At 41.4% G+C, this 12,650-nt stretch overlaps 1 protein-coding gene across 1 annotated transcript; it reads left to right on the forward strand.

Annotated features, from left to right (window-relative positions):
• The first annotated feature begins 3,943 nt into the window (after positions 1-3,943).
• sbk3 (SH3 domain binding kinase family, member 3) lies at positions 3,944-7,148 on the forward strand. The gene is made up of 4 exons (XM_034211320.1): positions 3,944-4,003; positions 4,771-4,918; positions 5,350-5,552; positions 6,345-7,148. The coding sequence occupies exons 1-4, from the start codon at positions 3,944-3,946 to the stop codon at positions 7,119-7,121; spliced, it is 1,188 nt and encodes a 395-aa protein (XP_034067211.1). The 3' UTR covers positions 7,122-7,148.
• Positions 7,149-12,650: the final 5,502 nt, after the last annotated feature.

The raw sequence follows: 12,650 nt of genomic DNA on the forward strand, positions 1-12,650 counted from the left end.
ATGTAATTTTCTGAACATCCCCACTCTATTCTAGCTTTTCTATTATTGCCTTTCCCCACATGGTCTTTTAATCCAGTTTATTGAGGATTATTCATTGAAAAAATTACATTGTGTAAATCACAAACACAAGCATTGGTGTTAAGCCCCGGTATACGTAAAATATAATTTGACGTTGTTCTTGTAGTAAATGTTATCAAATGCAGGAACAATTCAATATTACAGTAATATATTTATTTAGACCAATTCCCATTGTCTGAACTCTTGAAAATGTTCCCAACATTCCCGCATGTTTGGTGCTGTAAAGTCCTTCTTCCTCATTTTAAATCAGTTATTTCAGTAATTGCACCACTTTCACAACCCATACCAGGACATGTAAACATTACAAGACCTGTGCACAAATAGGCCTAGTATATTTAGGTAATGAAAAACAAATATGAATGTTTAAATTATGTCTTTGTTTTTTTTTTTAAACAAGCAAATGAGAAGACCAAAATATGTCAGTCTTCTCAAATCCTCTTTTTGTTCACCATTATACGACATACACAGTATACACAGTACATCTAAAGTGCAGGAGTTGAAAGAGATGACAATCTCATCTGTCATGTAAGCATTAACAATTTCCTTTTTTAGATGTCAAAAGCACTCAAAAAGATGGAAGTGTAACCGAATAGGAAAGACGTTTGTTATGTAACTTGCCAGTCATGTCAGTCAGCACAGCTGTCCTGGGTGATGCATATGTTCAAGACCATCCATTAATAGTGGAATGTGTCAGCTTTATGTCCATACATTTGTGAATGAAAGTGACAGTCTCTTGGCATCAAATTGATTAGAGCAATACAAGTGTTGTTTTGGTGGTGGAGGGGTTGTCACAGCAGGGGCCACAGGACCCTATGGAGCGAGCACAAACTCCAAATGGACGTATTGTGGTCAGCCACATGACCCCGCAGTGGTAGTAACCTGAGCAGGGCCCAGTCGTTGTGATAGCAGCCAGTGTTTGTGTTACATAACAAACAACCATTGAGCCAGTGGCAATAATAGTCCTGTATGTAGTACCAAGGGAAATCAATCTGAGTAGACTGAAAGAGGAGGAGGGTGTCAGGGCCATAGGAGCTGAACAGGTCTGATCTGCAGCTGTAGGAAACAGAACTGGCATGTAGACGTCAATGTACAGAACCAACGTGTTTAACAAGACAAGGTTTCAGCTGTTAGCAATGTCTCTAAGTGATCGTAAGCCATACTGTGTACTTTAGAGATAAAGCGAGATGTGTGAGAGTTGAAAGATTGAAACCTGAAAGAACCTTGAGAATGTTCTTCACTGTGGTCTCAAGAGGCTTTCATTTTGAAATCAAACAAATATTCGTATGCCTCCTGCAGAGATGGGAGGGAATGGTAAAATAAGAAAAGGACAGTAGGCCTAATATTGAACAATAACATGGTATGCGTAACTGTACCCAATAATCCCAGTGACATTCAGGGATCAGGGGTACAGCTTGTTGGCCTATTCCGATCATTCCAGCATACCTGCTGATTAAAAGAGGGATCCTACACTGAGGGTGGAATTTCTGACTCAGACTGACTGAGAGGGTGAGAAAGAGCGAGACATGGAAAGATGAGGAGAGGAGGAGAAGGAGGAAGTGTGTATGTATAGTGAGTGACAGCTGAGAAGAGATTGGGGAGGAGAGCGATGGGTTAATGTGGTCAGGCGGACTGACAGATTGAGAACGGTAGGATTTTAACACGGCTGTGGAGTGGGAGAGAGAGGTAGCACGTGGGAGAGGGAGGGAAGTTTGAAATGCCTTGTAGGTGGTGCACACGTATCTGCCAGCATAACAGGAGAGGCAGCGCGAGAGAGAGAGAGACAGAGAGGGTACTGACACCACGAGAGTAGGAAAAGAGAGGGAGAGTCCAGTGTGTGTCTCCTGGGGAGAAGCACGTAACCAATATCCAGGTCTCCAGTAAACATATAGCAGCCTCCTCTACACAGCTTCTCTGCTACTGCATCGACCAAGGGGGCAAAGGCAGAAATATCAGCTTCAATTCCAATTTAATTATCAGTCTAGCAGAGGGCACACACTTGAGCTACAACAGCAGCTGATTGCATTGGCAGCACTTTGATAGGAGTCTATAGATGCTGAAAAAAGACACAACAAAGTGAGCAGAGATCCACCAACTGAACAGAAAATGACAGTAAGTATTGCACTTTATTCCTGTAAGGATGCATCAGCTGCAAACATTAAATGCACACCAAGTGATAATCTTGAATTCATTAAATTGTGTTTAAAAAAACAAATAATGGCAATAGAAACATGCATAAATGCAATTGTTTATTGTGTGTGCCACGGCAATTAAAACAAAAAAGTATTGTATAAGTGTGTTTTTGCATCTGACATGCATGAATGGTATAAATGCATTTGTGGCTTCTTATTGTAAAATGACTGGGAGGCTGGAAAAGTTTAATTGTCAGTGTCGTTGAGAGGATTTTCAGCTTGTTATGCAGAGCACTTGTAGTGGACTTCAAATGTGTTAATGACGTTAGCTCAAGCAGAGCCCCTTTTAAAATCTCAGATCCCCATGGCTTGATACCAAGGGCAATTAACTACAGTAATACGGTTTGATAAATAATCACCTCACTGCACAAGGACATGCTTCTGGTGCTACACGTGTTTAAGATGCATCTGTGGTGATTTATGTATCAGAGCAACTAAATATAACGGTCCAAATGTGAGCTGCATTAAACTTAGTTGCAATTCTCCAAACAAAATAAATGATGGCATTAGTGGACTGACAAACATCTGAAGAATGTAATCCTGCAATAACCCTGATATGTGTTTACAACTTCGTGGACATATCCCAAGTAAGGATTGAGTTCAGGAACTTAACACTGAGCTTTGAGTCCAAAAGTGTGAAGTTTGCATAAATTAGGCTATAAAGACTTGGTGGCACAGAAGACGGCTACTGTGTATTGAGCTCCTCCTCACTATACGCATAAAGATATACTACATTCCTGTTCGCATTGCAGGTTTATTCATCTTGCAATAACTGTCAACTACACATATTTGTATTGCCAATAACTGCCTTGCTGTAATTGTTGAGCATACCGCATTAAAACACTTGTATCACCCTTGTAACGTATCTTGTATCTTACCTGTATCATGTTAAAGGTTATATAACTTGTACGTTTAACTCATCACTTTAATTTCAGACGTCATTTTTGATTATGTCACTTTTGTATATTACGTAAAGCAATGCAAATACAGTGTTTTTTCAGCCGGTGAAATCTGTCAATGTCTGAAAGGTTGAGGTTGAGAGTCACATTGTGAACCAATGGAGCGGCATCAAACTATACACCATTGATCAAAAAGCCGCCCATCATCAGCTCGGTTTAAAATAGAGCTTTCTTGGCAGCATCTTGGCCAAGAAGCCATCTCAGACTGGCTGAAACCTGCAGTCTTATTTTTGGATGCACATCAGGCCCATTTGTTTGTCGAGCAGTAACTCATAACTGAGATTTGAAGCTGCTGTCATCAAATAACTCATATAGTGTCATATAGCAACATTTGATGTGTCATCACCATCAGAGATTCATTGGTTATACAAATCTGGTGAATTTAGCTTGATCCTAAAAAAAAGAAAATAAATGATTAGTGAAATAAACATACATTTGTTTGCAGGGATACGATAGGCATAATTTAGTCAATAATCGAATCAATGGTCCAGTAAGCTCAGTTACGCAACATGTGGAAGGTCGAAAGTAAAAATACTGTATGTTATCACTTTATCTTTTGTGTTAAGCTGTGTGCTGTAACTGCCCACCACGGCCTTCTTAATTTGCTGGGGGGTTGGGTATTTAGTCGGGGATCTACTTCAAAGGAAGTTATCATGAATGTGAATGATGGTGGAAACTGAGTGACAGCGCCACATGTCCTGATCGCCCTGATAAGACATGACGTCTGAAGTGTGTCCCTTCTTTAGGACAATGAGGATCATGACCGATCAGCTGAAAGTGATAACGTATCACATCATTATTTTTCACAAAGCTCTGACAGATGCATGCTGGTATAGCGTGTACATGGTTTTTGAACTGTGAATATTTGCATGCCAGCAACTAAATTAATTTGAAAAGACAACAAAACTCTTGACAATAGTAGCAGTGATTAGTCAAATATAAGATTTGAACAAACGCCACATAAATTAATTATTCCAGTATATAATTTTACATGGCCTAGGAAAGATCATCAATATTTGTGAAACTTGGCAAATTAGTCTCAAACATGTGATATCAGTGGGTATGGGAGATTGAGTTTGTTGACCTGGAGATTTTTTCGTTTGACTTTGTACGACAAAATTAGCTTTATTGCATTGAAATGTTCTCAGTTGTGAAACAGAAAACGTCCCCAAGTCCTTAAAACATTTCCCGTGGTGCTTTCAGCGTAAACATATTTCCCAATGCATTGTTAATGGAGCAGTTCCAGACTTTGAACTTGATCACGGTACACTTTTGAGTTTGAACACTCGAGTTTTGGGATTTTAAAACGAGTTATTGATGGTTATTAAATTGTTTGGACCGTCCATAGGAATAACATGTATGAATTGTTGAAAATGGGTGATGTTCCCCTTTAAAGTAACAAGGTCATCATTACGCAACGAGCCATGTAGCGGTTTCATGTGACAGATTCAGAATTCATTTTGTGAAGTTATCACCATCTGTAGGCTTCATGCAGTGACATTGAATATGGATCTGAGTGTGTGTCTGTGTGTGTGTGTTCCCAGGATTCAGCAGCTCAGGAACTTGACGAGCGATGTTTCCTGTCGGCGCAGTCCATGCCCAATCTGAAGGTGTCCGAACATTTTCAGGTCCTAAAACTCCTGGGAGAGGGATCCTACGGAAAGGTCATGTTAGCTGTCCACAGAAAGAGAGGTTAGTGTAAGGCTCAAGGTCCAAGGTCATGACCATCTCCAATCACTCAGTCTGCAAGATGGGGTCTTTGGGGTCTTTGTCCACTGCAACACTTTACCTTATGCGCAGGTTTCTTTCTAATCGAGAACTACACATGCCCTGTGGAGTCAGCGCTGGAGTGAAGTGAGGATTGATCTGTCTTTCAATAGTGTCCATTTAACCTTTTGCGCCTCTGTTGCTGTGATGAAGCACTTTGTGACATTCCCAGAGATAGAGTTGCTGGGAATGGGGAGTCTCTGTAACAGAGTCTCCCCAAAGGGGAAGTTATATTTGTTCACAGTGTCAGTGATGGACAACACTCAACACATTCAAACACTCATGACAGCTTTTTTGACTAAAGCCGATTAGATGTTGTAGTATTCAACACATGTTGTCTTTCTTCACCCCCTCAGGAACCCCTATGGCTCTCAAGTTCTTCCCTCGCCAGTCTACATCGCTCACCTCTTTCCTGCGTGAATACAATCTCTCCCTTTCCTACTGCACCCATCCTTCACTGACACGGGCCCTCGGCATCTTCTTTTCTACGCCGACCTACTATGTATTTGCCCAACAAGCTGGTCTATACGGTGACCTCTACGACGTGATAGTGTCAGAGGTCAGTTTGGCTGAATGGTGTACAGTTGCTGTTAACACCCTGCATGGCATGTTCAGCCTAACACATAACACAAGGAGGCTTTCTCCTCTAGTTTCTGCAGAACACTCGCTTGCCTGATCAGTTGGGTTGCACTCCTACATTTATATAATAATATTTCCCCCCATCGTTAAGAATAGGAGCTTATCAAAAGACTCAAAGGTCTTTAATGTCTGCAGTGTGGCTTTCTGGTAGAGGTTGCATGGAAAATGTAACTGCTGACCTGGACACTTTGTGCTTTCATTTCAGTCAGCAAAAACTTGACACAAGCTTGATAAAGGTTTCCAGCTCGCCCTCGTCTGTGTTTGTGTCACTGCCAGTAACATACTACTGAGTACTGATAGGAACAAGAGCAGCCTGCTCTCATGGGAGTACTTGAAGTAAAGCAAGGGTTTCCAACCGCGTCACAAACCATTTGTTGTGACATAGATGTTCCTGTTTGCACCAGAGATATTCTAACCAGATCACATCTCATGTTTATCTCTCATCATACTGAAATATATTAGAGGAATATTATTATTGTTGTTGCATAACAATTCATAGAAATGTCTTCCACTCCCGTTTATATTATTATACCTATGGTACAGCCTGTTATTTTTTTCTTATCTATATTTCTTTCTTTGTTTGTGTCTTTTATTACTGCTGACACAAATGTAATTCAAATATTTTGTTGTGCCATACTGCCTTCACACAGCTGCTTCAGTACAACGATTATTTTGCAAATAGAATAACACTTAATAACACCTTCTCTTTCAGGTTGGCGTGGATGAAGAGTGTGTCCAGAGGGTGATGTCCCAGCTGAGCGGTGCCGTAACACATCTCCACTCCCTGGGCTTTGTCCACCGCGACATCAAACCTGAGAATATCTTCCTGTGTGACAGTTCCTGTCGCTGGGTCAAACTGGGCGACTTCGGCCTGTCCCGGGCCATCGGCTCCACTGTGCGCGCCGTCTGGTACGACTCTCCCTTCTGCACTCCTGAGGTGGAACCAGCCAAGGAGGCGCAGACGGAGAGGGAGTGGGATGGGACTGAGGAGGAGATGGAAGAGATTTGGATCACAGTGGAGCCCTGTATTGACAGCTGGGCCCTTGGTGTGCTCGTATATTGCCTCCTAACTGGGTGCTTCCCCTGGGAGCAGAGCACCCATGATGACCGCGGCTATCGTAGATACAAGGAGTGGTTTGACAGTGAGGTAGAAAAGGAGGAGAAGATGAGGCACTGTGAGTGGAGAGGCGAGGAGGAAAGAGACTGTTACACTATCATGAAGGAGAACCAAAGGAACAACCCTCCTCCCTCACAGTTTGAGGGCCTCAGCCCACTAGCGATGACTCTTTTGAAGGAGCTGCTCCATCCAGAGCCCAAACACAGAGGAAGCCCCGAGGAGATCCTGAGCTACCTGGGAGGGCCGTGGCTGACAGAGACAGAAGTTGAAGAGAATAGGAAAGCCGAGGAGGCAGAGAAGGAGGCAAGAAAAATAAGAGAGGAAGGAGGAGTAGAAGAAGAGCTGGCGAGGGAGGGAAAAGGGGAGAGATAAGCTTTGTTTCTATTAAACTGTTTCAAGTCAGATTTGTATTAAATGTTTGAAAATATTGCCCCAATGTATTTCTGTGTACAAACTATTAATACAGGCGTATGTTCTATATTTTCATATTTTTTTAACAAATATTATACATAACACTTTCATTGTTGTGTATATTCCAGTGTGTTTATGTGTATATGTATGTGTGTATTAATGACATAATATAATTGTGTATAGATTATAGTATGTGAATCTTGAAATTAGAAGCTGTGTAAATAGTGCCTTTAAAAATCTGTATCAGACTTGTTGTAAAATAAACTCCTTTTATTCAAATTCTGATGAGGTATAGTTCATGAGTTACACACACAGAGCCAGCCGGTCATTTTTACTTGTGACGGTGCACAATTATAACAGTCGCTCTTAGTACTCCCTTGACATGAAGAGAACCCTGTGTGAAGTTAGCAGATGACACCACAATCATGAACAGATTATAAACAACAATGGGACATGGTGCTCATATAAAAACCTTCTTCCCAACGTAAGCATAACCAAGAAACTGACCGTTGAATTTCAAGCGAGTTAACAGTTTTAAATTACTGGGAATCAGCATCACAACAACTAGACAAGGTCAGCACATTCTTTTTAACTACAGAGGAGCAACAGTAAGCCTCCTAATTGGAAACATCACAAACAGGATAAGTAGGTCCCAGGACAGGAGGGTGAATTTAGGGTGCCTGCAAAGCCTAAAGGGTATTAAGGGACAATACCGGTCGGAGCCACGGCCAGTTCCCCTGTTGTCATCTGGCAAGAGATACGGTATCCACTATCACCAGATACCACCACACTATGGGGCTGCTTCTTTTCTCAGCTAGCAGGAAGGTAGGTAGGCAGTTAGTAGTACAAGAGGACTATAACTGCATTTTGTTGCACACTGTGGTGTAAAATGACAATAGATGATCCTAAGTTGCATTTTTAGAATGGCACTTCCTGGTTCTAATACTTATTATAAATGTGGGGTTGAACCAAAGCTGACCTCTTTTAAGTGTAAATAATAAATCAGTTATTAATATATAAACATTGATATTTATGCAAGAGAGTAGAAAAAAGTGACATCTTTGACATGGTGAAGCAACAGGTGCTGCCGAACAGACAAAGCACATCTAAAATTGGACTGAACAATACAACCTGTTAGTGATAACAGTGTTAACTTATTCTAGGTTAATTTGATTCAAACCGCTGGTACTGTATACTACTTGCAGCAGAAGACACATGGTTTCAGAATTAGTTAGAAAAAGGTTTATTGCCATGGCTATAGGTTAGGTTTCCAGAGATTTTTTCAAAGTGAAGCTAAAAGGACCTACATCATAATATACATGAGTGATTGACGTGTTGACTCTAGAACAAACCTCGTGAATTCTGCACACATGGCAGTGCAGTTCATGTGTCCTACATGTGTCACAAGGGACAATTAGTCTGTGAAGAATCACCTGCATTACTGTCACATTGCCCCCAAAAGAATGCGTTGGTACAGTTATAGACACTTGACACACTTCTGCCACGACGGGATCATGTTATGATGTTGACAACAGTCTACTTTTGTAAAGGCAAAGAACACACTGTAAAAAAATATATTATGCACCTCCACAATTAACTTTTGTTGACAATAATGGAGTTGTGTCTTCTTCACCTTCATTAGGTTAGCGTAAAAATTTACCACGGGAATTACATTTATTCAAACTGCAGTGTGCACAGTATCTCAGTCCTCAGGTTGGAGTGCGTCCCTGTTGGTAGCAAGCTGCTAATTTGCAGTGCGCTGTGATTGTATGTCAATAGGGCTTGTGCTAACCCCTGCTAAGGGCCACTCAAGATGGGGTTATAAATAGATCCCAGAACCATCTATTTACACACCATGCACATCATCACCTCTCTCTGACTATCTGCACTCCACAGCCCTCAATATGCAAAAGTCAGGCTGCCTTGGCGACTGCAGGCCTGTATAAGCACAATCTGATGGAACACTGTGACCCATCCGGCCTGTTAACTCCCTCGTCTCTGCCCTCTTGATGATCACTTTCCCCCTGTGTTTCTCCTCTTGTGACACTTAGGCCTTGTCTTCCCTTTTCATCTTTCCCTTGTAGTCATATCTGATTTGTGTAACTGTTTTGGCTATCTCCCCTTCATTCATTCTCTCCCTTGACCTTTCTCCTCTCAGGTCCAGGTCCAAGATCTGCTTCTTTAGCTGTGGTCAATAGTAAAGTTTATTTACAAACACATGGTATCTCCTTTAGTAACCGCAGTTTGGGATGCTATGTTTTCCAGGAAACAGAAGACACAAAGCTCATGTGACACTCGGGTGGGACCGGGTTAACGGAGGACCGCAGCCTGACAAATGGAAACACATGGTGCGGACCACGGAGACAATAGAGTGCCAACACGAAGAGGATAATCACGGTGCAAATCTTCTCGAGGCCCATGAGGACAAATGGCAGGGATGATGAAAACAGGAGAAATAAGGACAGCTACACACGCATGTCCCTACTAAAATCTAACTGCAATGTCCAGTAGCTGCAGCTCAATTGACTTTAAGTCTTGTTCCTTCTTCCAAGACACGACAGACCTTTAGATATTTGCAAATATGTAACCAGAGATCATCAGATTTAGATTTATAATGTCAGCAAAAATCTGATTTCATGCTGCTGGTATCGAATGAACCTCACATTGGCACAAAAGTTTACACTTCGTGAAGGCATGGTGTGACATTTACTGCCCATGAAAACATCTTAGAAATGTAAATAGTAAGATCCCTTGTTTATGGGTTTCATGTTCCGTAATATAAATGTTTCCCTAACAGAATAAATGACCACAGGTGCCATGGATGAAGGATGTGTGGACAACCAGCTGGAAAATGATGTTAGGTGTAACAGATATTAAGAAAGATATCTTAGAAAAGTTGCCAAATGTCAGGAAAGGAATATCAGCAAAGACAAATATGAGAGCCAGATTGATGGGCACAGTGGAGCAAATAAATAATTCATAGGGCTGAATGTCTGACATGTATCCCCACAGGGAAGAAAAACACCTGGGTCACCATGTCCTATACTTTCCCCGTACTCTCCCAACTTTCCCTGTCACCGCATTTATTTCACAGGATCAGGAATGATAATCCTTACTCACTAGAGCAGGGGTCTCCAACCTTTCTCCACCTGAGAGCTACTTTGAAAAAATGAAAGTGGCCAAGAGCTACTTGCATCGCATCACTTACATTTATTCACACAGCACTCATCAGTTGAATTAAGCTACTTTTGTACACGTGTGAAATTGCAATACCTAAAGCTTATCTAAAATCTTAACTTCACATCAAGGTCCAAGAAAACGACAATTTCTCACATATTAATATGGACAACATAGTAAGTACATCACTGAAGATTCACATAAATGTCCAAGAGAAAAATACAATGTTTTCACTTCTTATTATGGCCCACATAGTAAATACATCGCCTTAATCACCACCTTGCAAGCATCTTATGGCACATGTGTAAAATAAGTGCATTCACTCTTTTTTACAGTTAGTGAGATGACTGGCGCTGCATGGAGTCCACCATAGAGGTGTATGCTGGAGTGTACCCACTTAGGTTCACTCTAATAGTCATTTAAATTGTCATAAGTCAGTCTTGTTCTGTATTTAGATTTCATAACATTCAGTGCTGCTTGGTGAATGTTCTTATAGTTTTCTGGGTCTACAAGGCTCCAGAAATGTTGTGAGTTTTGCTGAGACTTCAGCTGAACATTATTTTGGAGATTTATAACCTCCATCTCCACAGGATTGACACTGAACAGTGCAGCCATATTTTCTTCTTCTTCGTCTTGACATTAAATTATAAACCATAATTAATCAATTGTATAGGTCTAGCCTCCCTATATCTGTGTGTGACATTTTTCCATCCTCAAAAACAAAAAACTAATGCTTCTGCAGTCTAGCTGCAGCTTCTAGCAACAGGAGTATTTACAACAGCATTATAAAAACTAAAATAGTGCATGTGGGTGCACACTTACATTCTCTATCTTACTGTTACATGAATGATTCATGTAACAGTAAGACAGAGAATGTACAGAATGTATTCATGGGATTCATGATGAATCCCATGAATGTATGAGATTAAGTTAGCTTCATCATCTCAATCAGTGATTAAGTGAATAATAAAGTTTCTATCAGGTCACTATCAGCCTGTCACTCTTATTAGTAGTTATTTTTCAGGAGGGGGCGGGGTTTGGAGGAACGGATAGGAGACGGTGATTGCGGAAGCTTTCCTCCTGCCTTCACAAACTTTACACAAGTATTTATCAACTGAAAATAGCAAGAGGATATTCATACTCTGCAATCCAAGACTTGATTGAATCTACCAAAAACCTGACATTACGATAACGAGTGTTTTTCAAAAACACAAATCCCTCCCTCCCTGTGTGTCTTTGAACCGCAGCGACGCGGACTGATTCAGAGCGAGTCATTCTGCTGTTGGTTCTGGACTGGTGCTGCTGGATAAAGCAGACTGCTCACTGTGTGGTGTCGCTGTGCCGCTGTCACATCTGCTCCTTGATCTCTGCGTCACGGACCAATTTTATATTTGTGTGACAGAAACAATTCTAAAATAAAAACACTTTATTGTATACTTTACTATACCGGTAGCTCGCGAAGTCGCGATCGACGTGTTGGAGACCCCTGCACAAGAGAGACTCAAATGAACACTTTTGCAGTGAGAAGCATTAATGAGCTTAACTCGATCTAGTATGTCCTGAGTAAGCATTCACTGAGAATCGTAATGTGCTAATGAGAGCAGGGGCGGTTCTAGGGGGGGCCAGTGCCCCCTAACACTGACCTGTGGCCCCCCATATTTTCTGGTACTCGGTTTGCCAAAAAACCGCAGTATTTTGTTGCTGTAATGTGAGATTGTGCAGACACCCTTATGTAAAGTAGAGATGTAACTGTTCATTGCCTTTATTTTTATATAAATATGGTGTGTGAACATTGCACTATAACTTAAGCTGAAGCTAACAGTAATAACTATAAGATCTATCTGAAATAAATAAGTGTACTGAAACAAATACCAATAACTGTATTGAATTGTTTTCTTATGCACAATTACTTCATACTGTCTAGTTCTCTTTTTCGTCCTGCATTTATTGTGCCCCCCTCAGAAAATAACTGGCCCCCCAGTGGCCCCCCCAGTCATATTGGTCTAGAACCGCCACTGAATGGGAGAGTTCACCTGCTGCAGTGTGTGTGTGTGTGGGCATGTGTGTTTAAAAGCATAGGAAACACAGCAGTACAGCTACCATAGACACTAATGGGGAGCTCTAGAGGGAGGGAGCAGTGTTGGGGTGAAAAGAAGGTCGCTGGTATGTATTGCAGAGCTGGCATGCATCTTGCATTGCCATCTAACTAATAAACAAGTCGAGAGATTATCATGTGTTTACTATCTGGAATGTTTGCCAGTTTGCCATTCTGCACTGCTTTCTGGCTCCCCCACCACCTGCTTCCTTTACTCC

This window comes from Gymnodraco acuticeps, unplaced genomic scaffold (genome assembly GCF_902827175.1).
Source record: "Gymnodraco acuticeps unplaced genomic scaffold, fGymAcu1.1, whole genome shotgun sequence".
In the NCBI taxonomy this organism is placed as follows: Eukaryota; Metazoa; Chordata; class Actinopteri; order Perciformes; family Bathydraconidae; genus Gymnodraco; species Gymnodraco acuticeps.

What these genes read in the sequence shown, in the direction of transcription:
- sbk3 (XM_034211320.1), top strand. Translation starts at nt 3,944, where the DNA reads ATGACGTCTGAAGTGTGTCCCTTCTTTAGGACAATGAGGATCATGACC. An exon ending in TCATGACCGATCAGCTGAAA is followed by an intron (nt 4,004 to 4,770) that starts GTGATAACGTAT and finishes GTGTGTTCCCAG; the next exon opens with GATTCAGCAGCTCAGGAACT. An exon ending in AGCTGTCCACAGAAAGAGAG is followed by an intron (nt 4,919 to 5,349) that starts GTTAGTGTAAGG and finishes TCACCCCCTCAG; the next exon opens with GAACCCCTATGGCTCTCAAG.